Consider the following 22162-nt stretch of genomic DNA (forward strand, 5'->3'; position numbering starts at 1 on the left):
ACGTGGCAGCTAGTAAATGAGGCAATGATTGCCTAGGGGTAGATGGTGGCGCATAGGGAGTGACATGCCAACCAGTGCGACGTTTCGCATTCCAGGCATCACTCTATAAAAGGGGTTTAACCTTCTCATTTTAGGGTTTACGTTCCCTGCTCTTTCATTTCTAGCTCCCAAAGTCTTTCGTCGCTCTCTGATTTCCTGTGAAGAAGATTCATCTCCGCCATTCGAATCATGTCAAGTTCAGGTACTGTTCCGAATCTTAACCATGACTTTGAGTATTTTCGTTGCTTTTTTGGGAGTTTGGGTGACACGTCTCCGGCCCCTTCATCCAATAGGTCATCTAAGTCGGCAATTTCTCTTAGAGAAATTCAAAGAGATTTCTATCTTCCCGGTTTATCCAAGCGATGTTCGAAAGATGACTCATTCGTTAGTTAATTTCTTGGGTCCGGCCCGGAAAATCCATGGGTTTGGTCGGCGTCTTCATGTTTTTCTTCGGGAGGTTTCAGTTTTCGCCCGACTCATTCATGATATCGCTCGGGGGACTCATGAGCTCCCTCGGCTGCTCCATATTGCGTTCGGGGGGCGCATATTTTTTTACTTCGTTAAGTTTTTATTGGAGGGGAGTCTTGGATGGTAGACATGAGTGTCCTCGACAAGGGTTTGGTCAGGGGCGCTGCCGCCCGTCGCTCTACCCTTTCACTTGTGTTGCGGTGGAAGGATGGATTTGATATATCGTCGAATTCACTTTTTTCCTTTTGCATGCAGGTGAATCCAGTTCGGAATCCAGCTCGGAGGACACGACCATGAGCACCTCGGATGTCGAGCTAGAGAGTCCGCATCTTTCCGACATGGAGGAGGAAGGGAGATCGCATGGGCCGAAGTCGAGGACGATGGAACCCTGCTCTTTGATTATGAGTGCGAGGTGGATTTAAGTTGGGTTGTCGACGAACCTTTGGGAGTGGTCTCCCGGTTCACGGAGTCTTTGAATGGGGCCTTCCGGGCAGTCGAAGATAGAGGTCCTAGTGACCCTCGCCACTTTAACGTCGGCTGTCCGTCGGTAGACGACCGAATTTGTTCTCGTTTTGACGGGGACAACTTTTCTATGTATGAGTACGTCTTCAAGGAGCTTGGCTTCCGGCTACCTTTCTCCAGCTTCCAGGTCGCTTTGCTCGCCAACCTTAGCTTGGCGCCGTCCCAACTGCATCCGAACGCCTTTGCCTTTATGCGAGCTTTCGAGATAGTTTGTGATTACCTCAACATCGGTGCTACGACTGCCTTGTTCGGCCGCTGTTTCCGCATTCAAAGACAAGCGGTTTAAGGGAAGTATGGTTGGGTTTCCTTCAAGAATGTCGACCGAAGGCTTTTCAAGATGTATACTGATTCGGTTAAGGACTTCAAAGACCAGTATTATGTGTCTGTTTGTAGAGTTAGACAGCGTACACCTCGCTAGCTAAGTTGGTGACGGTACGTGATGACGATGGTAATCCGGAGCGTGACGAGGCCGGGGAGGTGAAAACGAAGCTGTGCACCCAACATTTCAAAAAAATTTACCTCTATAAATGCAAATACAGAAACCTTCCGTAGATGTAACTACAGAAGCACCCAACATTTCAAAAACCTAGGATTGTTCCGCAGATGCATCTACGGAACAACCTAACTTTTCATTTGTTCATATATGCACCTACGAAAGGTTCTGAAACTTCAAGGACGCAACAATGGCGCCTGTCACTGTTCCAGCCACTATAAAACTAAGGGTGGCAAAATGGATGGATTGGATGGATATGGATTGGATTGTTAATGGATGGATCCAAATAATCCATTAATCCATTATGATCCACTAAAATTTATTTTAAAAAATCCAATCTAATCCATTCATTAAAGAATATAATCCATCCAATCGATCCATTAAGCTATTTTGAACGGATGAATATCCATCCATCCATAAAACTAATTTTATATTTTTTATAATTTTTTTTCTATTTTTACAAAGAAAATTGTTTTTTATTTTATATTTCCTTTAACTAATTTTTAATTATATATACACCTCGTTCAGAGCCTTGATAGAAAATCAAACAAGCATAATACAAGTTTTCTTTTTCTGATTACATTATTCTTAGTAGAATACAATACAAGTTAATTTTAAATACAAACACAAAAATTTCATTTTAGTGAAATATAGCCAAAGTTAAAAAAACAGAGTAATGACTATAAAGCTTTTATTCCAGTTTGAGAGACAAGTGCATTGGTAAGGACGCGTTTGACTTTTTCCAAAAGCAACAAAAGAATTTTAGGATGAAGCAACACCATTAAATGAGTTACAAGCATTTAAATACTAATTAAAAATATTGTCCATTAAATAAATTTACGGGAGAAACGTTTTTATTTTAACATAAATAAATTTTTATTTGATTAAAAATATTGTCCATTAAAATTAAAATAAAGAATCAAATAATCTAATGGATTTTCAAAATTTGTTGGATGGATTGAATCCATCCATAATTTTAAATGGATGGATTAGATCCAATCCATTAAGTAATATTTTCTATAATGGATGGATTGGATGGATAATTTAGTGGATGGATTGGATGGATTTTGGTTTAACGGATTTGATTGCCACCCCTATATAAAACCCCATTTTGGTGGCTTATCGTCCGTTTTACATATAAAAAAATACCTACATTGTCTCTAAACTATGTTTCTAAAACTAACTAATGATTTCTACACCTAAAAGTGTATTCAAACTCTATTACGGGAAATATTCTAAAATAACTCGAAATCTCGAAAACTTACCGATTAAATTGAGTTTTGAAGTTGATGGAAGGTGTTGATCGTTGACGCACACGTTTACCGCCGAACTCGAGAGAAAAAAACAACTTTGGTGGATTTTGATTTTTGAGGTTGAGAGAGTTAGAGAGTGTGATGAAGAAGAAAAGTGAAGAATAAGGGAGGAGAAGAGTCTGACGCAAATATAAGATCAAATGCTTATGTAGATGCATCGCTAGAAGTCTTCCATATATGTATCTCCGGAACAAATGAAATTTGAAATTAAAAAAGTGCTTCCGGCGGTACATCTACGGAAGCAGGGGCATTTTTTGGCAACGCGCATGGTGCATAAGAGACCCAAGGGGTGAAGTTAGAGTTCTCTAATATTATCCATTAGAATTTCAATTTTTGTGTGGGGGCTTGAGCCCCCATTCCCATAAGCTTGGATCCTCCCTTGTTTGGGTGGGCGGAGAGATATCTCTGGTCGGCAGAGATGTCCAGCGAGTAGGGGCTGTTTGTCCTCGGCCGAGAAGTAGAGTGGTTGCCTTACCGTGAGTGCAGGCGCGAGCCAGGTCGAAGGTAGCGGTGATGTGCTATCCTCGGACAATATGGAGGCGTGTCCGCGAGGACCGAAGAGGGGAGATCACGCTCTTACCGTCCTTAGTTGATTGGACTTAGGTTGTTGGGCCGCCTTAAGGACATATAGGAATTGGGCCCTTATTAGTCATCGAATTAGTCTAGAACAATATCCATTTCAATTTACATATCCACTTCATCCTAAATAATCCAATTCATTCATGTCCAAATCCCTCAATATAAAAAAATAAAGAGACATTGTTTAGACCAAGATCTAATCCATTATACAAAAAGTCCACTTCACATGACAATTGTTTTCACTAGGAAAAGAAAATTTAAAATGTAGCAGTAACTTTGTTTTTCCAATTGAACTTTCTCCTTTCATTAGAAAGTCACGGTTTCCCTTCAAAGGCCATATCTCCTTCACTTCTTTGCCATATTACTTTTTTTTTCTCCCTCTTCATCCATACGATCCTCACACGTATATGCACCAAAAGAGTACCTGAAGCGCATGTTTTGAACAAAGGAACATTTAAAGGAAGGAATCAAGAAAAAAAATAATACTAAAAGTAAACTGAATTTCGCTAATATTATCAAATATGATTTATATTTAACCTTTTTTATTATAAATGAGAGAACCTACACACCTACCACCTTAAGGTTTTAGGTGGATAAGTGGCGTGTCTCTCACAAAGTGTGTCCCAAGTGTAATATTCTCCCTCGTTGACCCCTCGAGTTACCTCCAACAATTGTATCATAAGCTTTGGTCTGAGAAAAGGGACCGATAGTAACTCTCCCAGCAAGGGACCAACCAGGGGCGGTTCCAAGGCCCAGCGAGTCTGGGCACGCGCCCGGGCTCAACCCCTATTTTCTTTGTACTTCCCCCAATTTAATAACCGATTTTTAGACAAAACCAAGGGCAAAATTAGGGGCAAGATTAGGAAAAACAGGGTTTGAAAACTAAAACAGATGAATAACTAGTGGTGTAAAGTTGTTGCCCAGGCTAACTAAAATTTCTAGCTCCGCCACTGGGACCGACTCACTTGTATCGAAATGCCCTAGAAGAGGTGTCTCGTTGTCCAAGAAGAAGTAACGGCGGTACAAGTATAAGTGGGGGAGCATTGTGGACTCACACTTGAGGGAGAGTGTTAGAATATAATAATGCAAGTGTGAATAAGTGGGGAAATAGTTTTACATCGGATAAAAATGTGGTGACTTGAATATGTATATGCGAGAGAACCCACTCATCAATTACCTTAATGTTTTAGTTGGATAAGTTTTGTGTATCTCACAAAGCTAATACTCCTCAACTTTAAATTAATACTCCAAACTCCTCCAACAAATCTCATCACTTGACTTTCTTCAACAAATACGTGTGCTAGTGACCGCAGAAAATCTGCATCAATGATCATACTAGTTGTATTAAAAAACTAATTAATGAGTTTGCTTACATCTCATATGTCAATTTGGTTATGTTCCACACAAAAAAATAAGATACGATTTAGATAATTTGGTTATGTCCCACACAACAAAATATACAGTACAATTTAGATCAAATGCTTGCATGAGAGATGCTATCTAAAACATATAAAAACCAACAGAAAAATGTGGGCCAATAACAATTGATTTTGTCGATAACAACAAACCTTAAAAAACACAATTGAAACAAAATTTATTGAACTCTTGAATATTTAAAGAGAATTGATTGATTGATTGATAGATAGATAGATATAAACAAAACGACAAACCCATTTTGATTTTAGTAGACTCAGACACTCTTCCAGCAATGGCAGAAGCAACAAAAAGGTATAGTACCATTTTCCTTAGCCTATTTTTTTCAAGATACCCTTCATAGTCTTACCTTGGTAATCTTGTTTCTAGGTATGCACTAGTGACAGGAGCTAACAAAGGAATTGGTTATGGGATATGTAAGAAATTGGCTTCAAGTGGTGTTATTGTGGTTCTTACAGCTAGAAATGAGAAAAGAGGTTTAGATGCAGTTGAAAGCTTGAAAGAATTAGGTCTCTCTGATTTTGTGGTTTTTCATCAACTTGATGTCACTGACCCTACAAGTGTTTCTTCTTTAGCCGAGTTCATCAAAACCCGATTTGGAAAACTTGATATCTTGGTGAACAACGCAGGTGTTCCCGGGGGAATAGTGAATGGAGAGAATCTTGTTAAAATGGTAATATTTCTTCTTCGTCAACAGATCTTTGTTATAGTCTCATAATATGTAATAAAAATTATACAGAAATAGCAGATAAACAGACAATAAACATAATTGATTTGTTTATGTAGATAAGAGGTGAAATATCCGATTGGGATATAGTAGTAAGTCAAAATTATGAATTAGCCAAAGAATGTGTTGAAATAAGCTTCTTTGGTGCTGAAAGAGTAACTGAAGCTCTTCTTCCACTTCTCCAACTATCTGCTTCACCAAGGATTGTTAATGTCTCCTCTCGATGTGGTCAACTGAAGGTAATTATCGTACAACTCAATTTCTATTTCAATATAAAAATAAAGTTTATACAAAAATAGAAGCCAAACAGACAAAAAGCTGCGCTGCTACTCCTTTTTGGTAATAAAGGTTTTGCTATTTATATTTGTCACAAAAGAGATAACGAATTTCACTAAGGTTTTTATCATTTTTCTTCTTTTTTCCTTTAAGTTAATACCAAACGATCGGGCAAGAGGAGTGCTTGATGACATCAAAAGCCTTACAAATGAAAAACTTGATGAAATCCTTAAAGAGTTTATAAAAGATTACAAAGAAGGAGCATTGGAATCCAAAAACTGGCCAAAATTTGTTTCTGGTACAACAATGGCAAAAGCAGCTTTGAATTCATACACAAGGTTACTAGCAAAGAAGTTTCCTCATTTCCGCATAAATTGTGTATGTCCTGGCTTTGTCAAGACTGATATCAATGAGAATAAAGGTTTTTTAAGCATTGATGAAGGAGTACAATGTCCTGTGAATCTAGCATTGTTGCCTGATGAAGGTCCATCTGGTCTATTCTTTTTAAGAGATGAAGTGATTTCCTTTTGAATAAACAGCTTGTTTAGTATTTTAAGTATACAAATGTAATATAATATACTTGTGAGTTACTGTAAAATAATAACATAATGGTTGTTCCATAATGAAGTTATAAGCTATGCATTAGCCCATTTAATATTTATTACAACAAATATATATAAATAAATTTTAGATTCATTGAATAATCAATGTATTAGGACGGTAACTTACATCAGATACATTGATTATTTAGTTAATTTAAAAAGTCAATTTTCTCTTACAAATAAGACCAGAAGAAGTATTACTTCGAGTTCAGAGGACGAGAAACTTTGCTAGTACAAGAGTTAATACATACGAAAGACCAAAAGAAGTCTTATTGATAAAAATAAAGTTGTCAATATTTCCTCCCAATATTATTATTGAAAAGAAATCACCTCATCCCTTAGAAAAAAGAGACCAGATGGACCATCATCTTGCAACAATGCTAGCTTCACAGGACATTCTGCACCTTCATCAATACTTAAAAATCCAGTATTATGGTTGATATCTGTCTTGACAAACTCAGGACATAAACAATTTATGCGGAAATGAGGAAACTTCATTGCTAGCAACCTTGTGTAGGAATTCAAAGCTGCTTTTGCCATTGAGTAACCAGAAAGAAATGTTGGCCAGTTTTTGGTTTCCAATGCTCCTTCTTTGTAATCTTTCAAAAACTTTCTAAGCACTTCACCAAGTTTTTCATTTGTAAGACTTTTTATGTCATCAAACACTGCTCTTGCCCAGTCATTTGGTATATTCTTGAAGGATAAAAGAAGAAAAATAATAAAACCTTAGTTTCATATATTTCTTGTGGCAAATATAAATCTTTATTTAAATATCTTAAAAACCATACCAAAAATAAAAATAATGGACCCTTAAATTATTGCTTGATTAGTCTAATATAAAAGAGGAAAAATAAATAAAAATGTAAATAAAGAAAAAAAATTGAAAATTGGTTGAATCAACCGTCATTTAGTTAGTCCAATTTGATTCGATCTAACTCAACTGGACTATATTGTTATCAAGATTAAACGAGTTGACAAAATGACTAGTTTTTAGTTAATCGATTTATTTGATTGGAGTTCTGAGTTGTTTGCAAGACTCATAGAAAAAGACCCAATATCGAATCTCAAAAGGAAAGACACGCTGGGTAGGTAGACTTTATTTTGACCAAAAACAGACAGTTTTACCCTATAGCGCATCATCAATTGCCGTGTGATCCAATCTGACGGCTGTCCGCACAGCACGCCACATCATGCGCGAGCAGTTTCAACCGCTCTTAGTATATAAGGGTAAAACGCTTCAAGTATTCAAACACATTCGCACTCACACTTTACTTCTGATATCTCTCAATGACATAGACGTTGGAGTGTTAACCTTATAGATCCGCCCCTTTTCCATCGCATCGAAAGTACAGATCCACGGTAGCAAAAAACGACTTCGCTATAACTTTGATAACTTTAGTCAACAAATTGTTCTCACATTAATATAATATACATTTTTATCATTCATTTATTCATCATGTTAACTAAAATAACCAAACTCATGACTACAATAACTAAAGCTATTGAAGCCATTCCCAACTGAACAATTGGTTTTATAAAAGATCACATTATTCAATCACAAGGAAAATATATAGAGAAAAGTATGAAATTGTCTAATAGTTAAAACTAAGGAAATATTCAAACCTTCAATTGTCCAGTTCTAGATGACACATTGACAATCCTTGGAGAAGTAGATAGTTGAAGCAATGGGAGAAGAGCTTCCGTTACTCTTTCAGCCCCAAAGAAGTTTGTTTCAACACATTCTTTGGCTAATTTATAATTTTGACATACTACTATATTCCAATCAGATATTTCACCTCTTACCTACAAAAACAAATCAACCCCATTTAATCTCTTAAGAAAAAATCTACCCTCAGAAGTATAAATCACAAAAGAAAAATCTTACCTTTCTAAGAACATTCTCACCATTCACTATACCACCAGCAACACCAGCATTATTCACCTACATCAATGTTTTCAAATATGCAACTTAACTCTTCTTAAACGAAAAACTTAAGAGATGAAACTAAATTACCTATATACTTACCAAGATATCAAGTTTTCGGAATCGGGTTCTTATGAACTTAGCTAAAGAAGCAACACTTGTAGGATCAGTGACATCAAGTTGATGAAAAACCACATAATCAGAGAGACCTAACTCTTTCAAGCTTTCAACTGCATCTAAACCTCTCTTCTCATTTCTAGCTGTAAGAACCACAATTACACCATTTGATGCCAATTTCTTACATATCCCATAACCAATTCCTTTATTAGCTCCTGTCACTAGTGCATACCTACACAAATATAATAAATGCATACAAATATATATATCAGCCACAGTTACAAAAACATATGATTTGTTAGAGTATCATTTACCTGTTGGTTTTTGCTTCTTTTCCCATTTTGAAGATAAGTGTTTTAGAAGCACTAATTACTTTTGATAAACATCTCATTTGCTTATATATACCTATAGTAATAACTTAATAAGTTAAGTATAAGAGAAATATAAAATAATTGGCTCCCAAATCCATGATGTTGGAGATTGATGAACAATTAGCATATTCTCATATAGAATTCGATTTTTATATGATGTTTAGTATTATACATATTGATGAAATGTAAATAGAAGAATTCTTAGAATATGGCACATGTTCCCTCCATTGGGGGCAGTTTTTATGGGATCCATGAGAACTTGTATATAATTAAGACTTCCTCTATGTGGTGTAAACGGTAACTCAATTTTTTAATTTGGATTCTCTTGCATTAGAAGATAGGTTAACTCTTGCTACTCCCTCCTACATAATTATTTATTTATGTTCCTTCCTGCATGACGAAGTTTCTTCTCAAAGATGATCAGATGTTTGTCATCACCGGTCTGAAGGTCGGTGGTTCCTTTCTAGCTGCTCAGTTGATTTAGTGGAGGTAGTATCTTTATATATTCTGACATCCATGTTAGTGGGGGTTAGATATGAGAGATATAAAGTTTTAAGGAATTTTATGTGTAACTTGATTTGACGTCTGCCTTCTTTTTCATAGGGGTTTTATTAGAGTTTTTGTAGACCCTTGTCCCTTAAAAGCAATCATAATCGTCTTGAATGATATATGGTACAATATAACTTGTAATAGTCATACTTTGCATTCCTGCCTAGATCAGGTACTTTTAAAGGCAAGTATATGCCTGGTCCACAGGTCCTTGAAACTTCGACTTGATAACAAATATCAAAATAGATATTTTGCCTACTGACATTATCACTATGATGTCATTTTTATCACAAATATCTTTATCTTTTAGATTTTATGACTATTTCGGACTCCGAGTTGGTTTTGCATTGAGATTGGGTAGGAACAATTGCCCCGCAAGCCTACTTTGACATAATCGATGTATGGTTTGGGATTTTGTATCGCATTTAGAGCTTGTGTTTCTTTAGTTTATATTGATCTCTAGTTGCCTCTTCACGTCCTATAATATGATGAGGGTCGACCTTCTTTTTCTTATGTTGTAGTCTAATTTTGCAATCGGCCTTGATTTTCACATTATCCCTGGGATTTTGATCGTGTTTTCCTTGGGTAGGGTCATTTCTCATCTTTGTTCATTTATTATGACGTACCTTAATCATTTCCCTAGTGAATGTAATTAAATCTTAGACACCTTCTCTCCTAGACACTAGACTTAATTATATCATTGTGGGGTACACAATCACTCACTGTTTATTGGGACAGGTGTCTATTTAGCTACTTTTCATTAGTCTTTGATAACTCTCTCTATATATTGTGAACTTTATTTCTTTCTTCCTTTTTACTTTTTATTTTTCCTTTGTGTTAGTTTCATGGTTTTAAGATTTGCAACAACTTTGCTAAAACATGGTTCTTGACAAATGTGAACAAGATGTTGTAACATCTTCTCTCCAATATTACTTTGGTAGAGTTATGTGGAAGTCAACATATGAAGTCGAATTTTTTTCATGTTCATACAGTTTGAGACTCGAGGAACTAGTAGGGTTGAGTAAAGGTCGTTGATAACAGAATCTTGGAACAACATTCTTGAAAATGAAAGACTGGAGTCAAGGAAAGTAAAGACTTTGCGATGAATCATTGTCAGAATTTATATTCAGTTAAAGAGGATTCAGATTGAAGATCTTTATTTTCACCATTATTCAAATTGTGATTTCACTAAACAAAATTGTGTAAAATTTTCAAAATCATAGTGGAATCACAACAAATTTTTAATGGGTATCCATTGGAGAGTGGAGTAGGACTAAGCAAAGATGAATTGTTGAACCACTATAAACTCGACATACTCTCTCTCTCTCGTGGTCTCTCTCTCTCTCTCTCTCTCTCTCTCTCTCTATATATATATATATATATATATATATATATATATATATATATATATATATATATATATATATATATATATATATATATATATATATAGACTTTTTGTTTAAGATTTCATGTTAAGATTTATTGTTTTATGAGAATCACATGATATTAAGGTTTATTGCATTGATAGCGATTTCGTTAATAAGTTTTAGGTTTTGTTAGATTGAGACTTTGAAACTTTCTTATTGTTTATTAACACTGAAAAATTGTAATGTTAGATATCTTACTCAATTGATAAGATTCGCTTTACACACCTCGTGTAAATCAATTTTGACTCAATCGAGACATTGATTGATTTAGCACTTTTAATCAATCTCTTATTTTGTGTTTTTGATTAAGTGTTGTTATTGTTCTATCTAAAAAGAATATACACTTTCTAAGTAAAATTTCCACTATATAAAACAATTTTTCATACTCTAATTTTTTAAAGTAAATTTTTAAATTGGTCTATTCTCTTTTAGACTATTTGAATCCATATATTTTCCCCCGCTATTGATTATAGGATATAATACATCACCTCTTCTGAAACACATAAATGAATCAATCATGTGGCATATTAAGAAAAAAACAATCACTTTAAGGTGGAATAAAAGTCTTGGAAAATGAATCTCATACCTACTTTATATAATGAAACACTTGAAAAAAAAAACAATATGTGAATAGTCTACACCCAATTATTATTAGGGGTGTTCATGAGTGTGGGTCGACCCACGAATCCGATAATGCAAACCGAACCAACCCATAAATTATCTGAACTCGTTCATTTACGGGTATATCCAACCCAACCCATAACAATCCATATAATTTTGGTTTGGATATTAGGTTTGAGTTTTACAACCTGCGAACCCGTTTACCTTACTCTTTGATGTGACATTAGTAATTTCTTATTTATTATTATTATTTTAAATAGAAATATAAAATTATTCACTCAGCACTAAACTATAATTTTTTCAAAAAAGCTTTATTTTCCGTCAATAATACTACTAAATCAATGAGTTTATGTAATTCTAAGACTAAATGTTTCTTATTTTCTTTTGTATCATTTTCAACTTACGTATTTTATAAAAATAATGTGTCTTATAGAATTTTATACTATTATCCAGTGTTATGTCATGTTGAGGAATATTATTAGATATTATATGATGTGCTTTATCCATTTTGTGTGTTAGAAATGAGTATAAATGTATTGAATCGTGTAATATTTTTAAATTGAAAAACTTATTATTATTTAATTTGAAACACAACCCACGAACTCAACCAACCCATAAATGAACGGGTCGGTTTGGGTCGGTTTTGATAATGAAATTGTAGGTTGAACGACAAATTCAACCCATCGAAATTTGAATGGATTGGATAACAGGTTACGCCAAATCCGATTCAACCAAACACATGTACACTCATAATTATTACACCAAATCTGTGAAGTTAACATCTCAACGCACAAGTTAGCTCATGAATCACTTTAAGGTGAAATAAAAGTCTTGGAAAATGAATTTCATACCTACTTTAATGCAAAAAGGAGGGTATTTATCATAGAATAAGATTGGGCATTCTCAATTCTTTTTTGTGCATTGGGTCCGGTCAGAAAGAATCCCCAAAATTTGCAGATCTTATATTTAATATTTAACGTATATACTTGTTCACACTTAACAAATCATATTTTACTTTTTGTAAATCATCTCTCGAAGTTTATATAATACAGCAAAGCACGTGCTATAAATTTCATTCACTTTTGGTTAAAAGTCAACAAAGTAGTTGGCTTTGTGCTTAAACTTACATAAAATGCTACACACTAAAAGTTCTTACACGTCATCTCATTTCAAATAAATAGTTCCATTCTTAGAGCAATTCTTGCATGGACACGATCCTAAACCCACATTCTTAGGCACAACCAATAAGAAAGAGTTTTTTTTTAATTTATTTTAATTTTAATTTTGGTTTTAATTGGATTCATGGGGTGGTTGAGATTATGAAGGAGAGAGAAAAATTAGTATTTATTTTTTTAATTAATTAAAATTTTGTGATTGGTTGTGTGTAAAACAATTTCTTAGGTATGTGTCCACCTAAGAATTTTCCCCATTCTTATTCACTTTGTGACCATTATTTTATTTGTGGTGCAAATTCCAAGTGTCATGCTCATAATTAATGGAAAATTCTAATTGTACTCGTAAATTTACTAAAAAGACTCGCGGTGAAAATTCTAAAATATTTTTATTTCGAATATGCGTATTAGAAGATTATTTTTTTATAAAAAATATGACTTCATATATATATATATATATATATATATATATATATATATATATATATATATATATATATATATATATATATATATATATGAAGTAATTTTTTTTAAAATTATCTTCGGATGTTCGCAGGTTATTTCGGAAGTGCATATCTGAAATAACCTCTAACTAGTTTCGAATATGGATATCCGAAATGCGCTTTGAAATGTTTTTTTTCAAATTTATTTTAGGAAAATGGTTGACAACCAGGCACCGACCGATCGACTTAGATAGGGGAGGCCAACCAAAACAGCCTCAACTCGACGCGAGAGAGCCGCACAGCAAAGAGTGACTCGGGGACGGGGATGGGGTCGAGTCCGAATCTAAGTCCAAATGGATGAGGCGCCTACAAGATCCATATATGCACCGAAGAGTCGGTTGTCTCAGGCGTCTTCCTCCCGTAAGGTTAGAAAGGAGGAAGAGGAAGAGGAGGTACCTGAGGTTCACCCTGAGCACGACGAGGATGCTCGGGACGCACAGGATGGCGGCTACCGGGGAGGACCTTCAGACACATCTATCTTGATATATTATCATGACCATGTCGCTCGACATATTTGTGACGGCGAGGTTGTTTTTTATTACACATTTTAATTTAAACGGTTTATCTAGAATCCAACAACTAACATTCTTGATATATTTTTTTGTTCTGACAGGAACGGTTGCCTATAAAACCTGTGAACCATTCGCGAAAAATATTTGATCTATTTAAACTACAGGCTGAGTGGTTTAATGATGTTGTTGTTGGATTCAGACTTGGCGGGTCATGTTGTACTAGATATGTTACCATAAGCCACGACATGCAGGGGCATTTGCCGAAAGGTGGCACAAGGAAACATCGTCTTTCCACTTTCCTGTTGGGCAGTTAACAATCACACTACACGATGTGGCATGTCTTCTCCACCTGCCCATCAGAGGGAGGTTATTGGATCATTCCCAGATACAGAGGGTTGAGGTTATCGAGTGGATGGTGGATTATCTAGCTATAGACCCATATATGGAAAATTTTGAGTGCAGGACGATGACTGGGGCGCATGTCCGGTTCTCCATCCTGAAGGAGATTTATGAGCACCACTTGGTGGCGACAATTGGGGCCGAGGATGAGGGGATGTGGTTTTTGTTGAGTACCACTAAGCCTGTGTGTTGTAGTGTTGGTTCATGTTCTTGATTGACACGTCGCTCTTTGTGGACAAAAGTGCAACCTACGTGGACATGACATACCTCAGGTACTTTATTGATTTTTCTACAGTTCATAAGTGGAACTGGGGGGCCCATTGTGGTATACCTCTACCAGAAGCTGAATGAAGCATGCAATTGGAGGACCAGACAGTTAACTGGCACTTGCACACTCCTCATGATACACTTCTTTTTAGTTATATCACGTTTAAAGTCTTATTTGTTAACTTGTACTAACATATTTTCATATTTTCATTTGAGAGCTGGATCATCTCTTACTTCCACCGCATTCATGACTACGATTCTGATCCTTTGTACACTCACGCTATGCCTAAGGCTGCACGATATGTTCTCCATGGGGGAATCCGAAAGTTGGACCATATCGTGTATACCTCGATTGTACTGCTCATGATGACATCAACTAGATGCCCTCCAGTGATTACGGTGATGTTGTCCCATTCGACCACATCACATTATATTCCGGATGGTTGGCATGTGGGGCTAACACCATGGTCAGATATCTCCCAGAGCGGTGCATGAGACAGTTTGGACGTGTGCAGATGATACCGAGATCTCCATTTGAGATTGCTCCCGACATCGTTACCCGCCGAGATCTCATTGCTATCTTTCAGGATTGGGCGCATCATTTGGTGTCAGAGGAGAATCGGCGTTCGTGGGTCACTAGGAGCTGGCACTGTATAGATGGATATGTGACATGGTTTTATCATGTGTCACATTCTATCATGACACCTGATGGTCTTGGGCGTCCACCTAGGCCATCGCATGAGAAACTCTTGGAGAACCAGCAGGTCGAGAATGACCATGTCACTGATCTCCTGCCGATATGTCGGCGAATACAGTTGATTGGGCAGGAGGCATTGGACAGAGGGATCATTGAGGAGGGCGGTCCAGAGGCGGTTGTGATAGTGCAGAGGATGGTTAGTGAGGCGTCCGGTGCGGCGGCGTATAGGAGGCAGAGGAGGTCGTTGGGAGTTCGCATTAGGCATACTCTGTAGTAGTATAGCCTATGATCTATTTATGACCTTTTTTGGTGTTGTAATATTTCGACATTTTGCACTTATCTGAACAACTATATATTACTATATTTCGATATCGATATTTTATTCTAGTCTACGTATTTTTTTATTTTCATTACATTTTATCGAATAAAAGTAAGTATTAATTTTAGTTGCTACCATACTCCGATTATAACAATGTAATTTTGTAGTTTTTTAAAAAGTTAAAGTTTTCAGAGCACATTTCGGATGTACATATCTGAAACTGATTTATGGTATTTTCGGATATGCATATCCGAAATATTTGAAAATGTGAAAAATGTGCCTTCGGATATGCATATCCGAAGAGCATTTTGAGGATTTTAGGGGTGTTTTTCACCCTATATGAGTGCAACGAGAAATTCCCTAATTCATAGTTATCAAAGAATTTCCATTCCCTAATTCATAGTTATCAAAGAATTTCCATTCACCATATTTGCATCATAAACAACAATAGACAACAATGAACAAATGAGCAAACAATTCATCCAAAACACATAACCTATCATTTACATTCAAGATTGAAAAAGATTCTCAAAAACTAGACAAATCTTGGCTAGCAAAAAAGTGACCAGAACATGAACCACTAGAAGAAACTAATGCTAATCTCACAACACTAGCAGCACCATTTTCAACAGTTATATCACCTGTGTTTCTATTCATATCTGTTTTAACAAAACCAGGACAAACACAATTGATACAGAAGTTTGGATGTCTATATGCTAGAAGTCTTGTGTAGGAATTCACAGCTGCTTTCGAGAGTTTGTACGCAGAAAGATAGGTTGGCCAACCATTGTTTTCGAGTGAATCTTGCTTGAAGTCTTTCAGAAACTCTTTTAGTACTTCGTCTATTAGTTCTTCAGTGAGATTTTCGGTGTCATCTAATACATTCTTCGCCCATTCGTTTGATATGTACTGAAAAAACACACAATAACACAATTTTATGTTGAGAAACACGTCAAAATAAGTCAATCCAAACAGGTCTTAAAGAATTTCAAATTAACAATAAACTACTATATCATTGCTCTACCTTTAATAGGCCTGCTGTAGAGGAAACATTTACGATTACTGGTGAATCGGATAACTTTAGAAGAGGAAGAAAAGCCTCGGTAGTTTCTTTAGCGCCGTAGTAATTTGTTATTATGCATTTTTCAGCCATGTCGTAAGTCTGACTCAATTCTCTCCAATTAATAGTCGGTTCAATCTGCATATTCATGTACAGAAAAACCAAGGCTTATTAAGAACCAATATTATGCCGAAGAGTATAAAATTAAAAACAAAAATAAAATGTCCGCTTACCATCTCATCTGCGTTGTAACCATTGATTCCTGCATTATTCACCTGCACATGATTTAAAACATTCTCGTCGTCAATCTCAATGTGATTATTAGGAAAAGCTGAGAACAGTATTGGAAAAGAGGACTCAATCCATAAAAAAGTGTCGAAAGTCAAGTGAAACTGACCTCCTAAAAATAAATCACCAAAACAAAGTGCAACTCGCAGATGCCAAAACACTAACATAGACATCAGACACAAGACTAATCCGTCCACTTGCTTTATAATTAGATAAAATAGAAGTCATTGAATGTAATTACATGTCTCAGTCATGTCTACTCGTGTCTGACACAGACACCAGACACACCTGGAATCTTAAATCTAAGTCCTTCGAGCAACTTAATTGATGAATTTCAAAATACTTATATGTGGTATACAGGAGTATTATAAACCATGTAGAATCAGAAAACCAATCCAAGATAACTAAAGATATATTGTTTCAGCCAAAAGATGAAAATTGAAATATTAAGAAAACAGAAAGAACACCAGTGATTAAGAAGGTACTGTAACAATAATTACAGAAAATTCTTAAAATACCCTTTTCACCAGATTCACCAAACAAATGGTAATTCAGAATCATATTATGAAAATGAACAAACTTAGTTTGTAAGATTGACATGCATTGTCTTACATCATTAGGATTAATCAAAATCAAGAGAAAGAAACAATTAAACAAAAAACTAACAGAAAAGTGAAAACAATTCTCACCAAGATATCAAGTCTTCCAAACTGATCCCTAACAAACTCCACCAATGATGAAATACTAAACGGATCAGTAACATCAAGCTGATGAAAAACAACAAGATTACAACAAAACCCAAACTCCTTCTTCAATTTCTCAAAAGCTTGAACACCTCTCTTCTGATTTCTAGCAGTAAGAACAACTTTGACTCCACTTGAAGTCAATCTCTTAACAGTTTCCAATCCTATCCCTTTATTTGATCCTGTAACAACCGCATATCTGAAAAACCACACAAACCAAAAAAACTCATCACTTTGAGGTTTGAAACATAAAACAAAAACAAAGGGTTCTTTTAACATTTATGTCCCCAACAAAACAAAAAAGTACCTTTCTTTTGTGTTTGCCATAGATGCTGAATCTGTTTGAATCATGATGAATGGATGTGCACAAAGGAGTAATATATATATAGTTCACTTTTGTTTAAAGATAATTAAATGAGATGTTGTTATTTTTATTATTGTTTTGGTACCTAAAAATTTGATTTGTTGTAATATTTTATTTGGTCTAATAGGTTAGGACAAATTCAAGTATATGAGTTGTGTATTTAATTTGTCATTTTTTTATTTATCATGTTGTCACTTATGTTAACATGGTTTATTTTATATATATATTTAGTTTGTAATCTTAATTCAATTTAATTTTAACTTTATCTTATTTTAGGATTAGTTTGTTAGTGTGTTTGTGCCTACACACAATCATGTATAAAGGTGCTCAAATCAATAAAAAATGGTAAATCTATAAAAAAAAAATAAACCAAAACTAGTAAAAATATTAAATAGTTTTGAAGACGTTTGAATTCTTTTTTATAAAAATTATTTAGATCAAATCAAAATTTAGATTGATTTTTTAAAATTGAACCAACACGTATATATATTTTTTAATATTTATTTATTTATTATTAATATGATATATTATGTTAAGTTATTATTTGTCTATATTTAATTTATTTTAATATTATTTATTAATTTATTTATCTATTTATTTTTAGTAATTCATTTATATTAAAGATATTAGATAGTTCTCATTTTTTAATTTTGATATATTATTTATTTAAAATTTATTATTCTAAATTCTAAACAATAATATCTTTTAACATTAATATAAATAAAAATTATACTTTATAATTATATATTCAAAAATCAATTGAAATTAAATTGCATAAAATTAAATCAAATCAAATTAAATTTATTTTAACTAATCATTTAAAACTGAATCAAACTGCGAATAATTTTATTTATTAGATAATTTTTTTCTTTAAAAAGTTACTCAAACTTGCAAATATATCTAATCATGTCAGCAACATTAATTAAAGAAATATAAAAAACAATAAAAATTAAAATAATTGTTTTTAGAATAAATAGATCAAAAGTTTATTATTATTGTAAATAGATGACAAAAAAGGTATTTATTTTTTATTTTTTAAAATAACTGTCATGTGATTTGATTTTTTTTAAGAACAATTCTATCTTCTAGATAACTTTTTAAATTTTTGACTAACATGTTCTAGATAACTTAGCTATCATAGAGTAGAGACAATCGCACGAGAACAACTACCGAACAAATTGGCTGGAGAGGATTATTAGCTAACCTAATCATTTACAAGTTTCTCATTATACTTTTACTAGCACACCTTATAGGACTTTTGTGACATATAATGAACAAAAATACTTATGTCAGAGTTTATACGATTGTCATTCTTTCATGTTCTCAAGCACTATATTTTATATAAATTAAATTAAATTATAAAAAGTATGATATTTGACTTTATTAGTTTAAATATCACCATAAGATTTGATACATTGGATCAACTATGAGATTGCTTCAAATTAGAAATTATGAGAGACTAATTCACATGGTTATGTATTTATGATAAAAAGATTGCAATCATGATTTCGTTAATTTTTTTATTTAAAAAAAAAATTCATTTCAACATGAAACATTCAATACAAATTAAAAATCACCAAAAATAAAAAGGATGAATCTGCAAACAAACTCACATAATCCATGTTAATAGTATAAAACGGTAAATTGCATATGCCTACAAATATAACTATGACTATGTTGAAATGTCCGAAATATTTATGCATCAGGATTTGTAGCGTTAATGGCACCAAAGTCATATATTGGATCTGCATTATATTAAAACTCATATTCCAACCTAAAACAAATGAACATTGCACAAAGACGAAAATACAAAATACACCGCACAAAGATAGGAAATTAAAACAAACAATGATGCACTAAAATGACGAAATCACAAAAAAAACACTAAATATATGTGAAAATCAGTTAGTTAACTAATAGAGAAACAAAAACGATTTGAAGAGGTGATTTTGGATCAAAATCAATCCTAAATCACTCCTTTCTAAGAGATAAATAAGAAGAAGAAAAGTGACGACGAATAGGATTGAGAGAGCAAGGTTAGAGAATCGGCTTGATGATTCGTTAATTATATACATAACAAAGAAATCTTAGTTTAGTTTATAGAGATTTAACAAAAAATCTTCTAAAATAGTAGGTGATTCCACCTTAAGAATGAGAGGTAATATAGTGAAACTGCTCAAAAATGAAAAGAAGATTGCTCCTTAGCTGATGTCTTAATTGATCAAAGAAGGGAATTTGAAGCCATTAGAGTTAGGACTCTTATTCTCATCACAATAAGACGTTGTCAAGTCAGTCTCAGCAGGAAGGAAAAGGGAAGAAAGAACCTGATTACCATCCGATGAGAGAGATGGAAAATCTACCTCATCTAATTGATGATGATCTGGCAGAGGTTCTAGATATTGTTGGGTGAAAAATCCAGACACTTTTTGCCCAATCTCTACCATTCCCTCAAGCCAATAGTCCCCGACCTGGAAAGCGAAGATATAATTTCTCCTACTCCTAATCTTGACATGGGCATGGAAGAAATTTTTGTTAATATCCACTTCTTTTAACCAATTAGACTTAGACCTTTGAAAAACAATAGACTTGGACCTCTCAACTAGACCCAAAATCTTAATCTTTTCTCTTAACAAATTAATAAGATGGAACAAGTTTCTGAACACTTCCTTATTTTGAACTTTTATAACACCTTTCAAAGATTTGAGCTTCTCTTTAAGAACAAGGTCTTCCACCCAACAGTTGTTTCAAGGTCAATTATGAGTATATTTTACCGTTTCTACAAGGATTGATGTGTTTTTAAAAATCGCTCAATAGTTTATATGATTTTAAGAATTGTTTGTAAAAGTTTGTTTGTTTATGAAATTGAAACAAAAGAATGCAAGTTGAACTTTGGTGTTAACAATTGAGAAAACTTATTGAGGTTAGATTTCATCGACCTATCCTTATGTATGATCGTGATTAATAATATGTAATTATAATCATCTAATAATATTACCATTCATTGCTTTATATTGTAGCTTAAGCCTAAGTCAACAACATGAAATCAATCGTATTACCTAATAGATGATTCCTCAATCTATTAATAAATACGATAACATAAAGTTTCAATAGTTTTTATGGATGTCAAACTTAAACCTATGTCCAGAGTTTAGCATTTAGTAGATGAAAAGTTTGGATCTAGAAATGACAATTATATCTTTATATTGAATCAAAACTATGAAAACATGTATTTGGTAGCTAATCCAAAACAAGCATTAATCATGAAAAAAATCATTAGTATTAAATAATGAGAAGAATTCCATAGAACTACCTAGAATTACTTACCTAGCGAGACCCTGTCTCTGCTTAGCGAGAATACCTTTTAGATGGTGCTTTGTTCTTGCTCTATTTCATTGGGCGAGCCAATATTTTTCTAGGCGGGATCTTGATTTTTGTTTGTGTGTTTTCTTGGTTCTTTTTACATGTACTTTGTGAATACGTAGTTAAAAAGTTCATACAAGTGTTTTATCTTGTTATATTGATAAATTAGAATTTTCTTTTCCATTGATTACTTGTGAACGAAGTTAATAAGTACTTATATATATTAAATAATTTTGTCACTTATCACCATCAAAATAAAACTCAATCAACTAGAGTGGACTACATCTTTAAGACTCTTATGGGCCAACCAATGGTTATTAAACCTGAATAGTTTAGGACTCTAAAATTGATTAGCATATCGAAGAATAATAGGACAATGGAAGATCCCGCAGCGACATTAAGCCCCATTTTTCACACCAGACATCAGACGTAAGAATTATATCAAGCCTACTAGTAGTCCCTCCATTCAGATGGAACCAGGTAAAGTTCTTACCTAAAAGGGGAAGATCAATGAGATCCATATGAGAAGTGAAATTAGAAAATCCACGACACTCAACTAAGTCAATCTTACAAGGGATACCATCAATGGCAATTCTCTCAAAAAGAGAACAATTAGTATTGAAGTCATCTAGAACATACGTTATCATCTATTTATGTTAGTCTCTCTGTCCTACAAAAAATCATTAGAGTTGATTGTTTCTCTAAAATTAACAAGAAATTATAAATATTATTTTATCAAATTGATCTTACTAATTGTTACAATTGACCTAAAGTCTGCGCCATTACGACTACTAGATATTGTCTGCTTTGGGTGTGAGAACCCTCACGGCTTTGTCCTTTTAAAAAAAGCGCCATGTTGGGTTGAGGAATGTAGGTTTTGTATATAAACTACCTTTAGCCTCGATTCTCAAACAATTTGGAACTATTTTGGCTAGCTCGAAACAGTTTTCCTCAGTCCAGGCTAAGGGGCAGGGTGCGAGCATGTGGGTCTGACTCCTCCTTCTAGCGTC

The 22162-nt window shown here is 34.0% G+C and overlaps 2 protein-coding genes across 2 annotated transcripts; one reads left to right on the plus strand and one right to left on the minus strand.

Moving 5' to 3' along the window:
- The first annotated feature begins 5001 nt into the window (after nucleotides 1-5001).
- Nucleotides 5002-6495, plus strand: LOC131616660 ((+)-neomenthol dehydrogenase-like). The gene is made up of 4 exons (XM_058888046.1): nucleotides 5002-5142; nucleotides 5218-5521; nucleotides 5635-5814; nucleotides 6005-6495. Exons 1-4 carry the CDS (start codon nucleotides 5123-5125, stop codon nucleotides 6380-6382), a joined length of 882 nt encoding a protein of 293 aa, XP_058744029.1. The 5' UTR covers nucleotides 5002-5122; the 3' UTR covers nucleotides 6383-6495.
- A 250-nt stretch (nucleotides 6496-6745) lies between these two features.
- On the minus strand, nucleotides 6746-17860 carry LOC131620038 (uncharacterized). Its single transcript, XM_058891063.1, has 9 exons — nucleotides 17736-17860; nucleotides 17375-17627; nucleotides 16631-16672; nucleotides 16362-16535; nucleotides 15869-16246; nucleotides 8480-8779; nucleotides 8339-8395; nucleotides 8077-8256; nucleotides 6746-7146 (listed from the first exon to the last, which is right to left on the minus strand). The coding sequence occupies exons 1-9, from the start codon at nucleotides 17777-17779 to the stop codon at nucleotides 6766-6768; spliced, it is 1809 nt and encodes a 602-aa protein (XP_058747046.1). The 5' UTR covers nucleotides 17780-17860; the 3' UTR covers nucleotides 6746-6765.
- Between the last annotated feature and the right edge of the window lie 4302 nt (nucleotides 17861-22162).

This window comes from Vicia villosa, linkage group LG7 (assembly GCF_029867415.1).
Source record: "Vicia villosa cultivar HV-30 ecotype Madison, WI linkage group LG7, Vvil1.0, whole genome shotgun sequence".
NCBI classification, from domain to species: domain Eukaryota; kingdom Viridiplantae; phylum Streptophyta; class Magnoliopsida; order Fabales; family Fabaceae; genus Vicia; species Vicia villosa.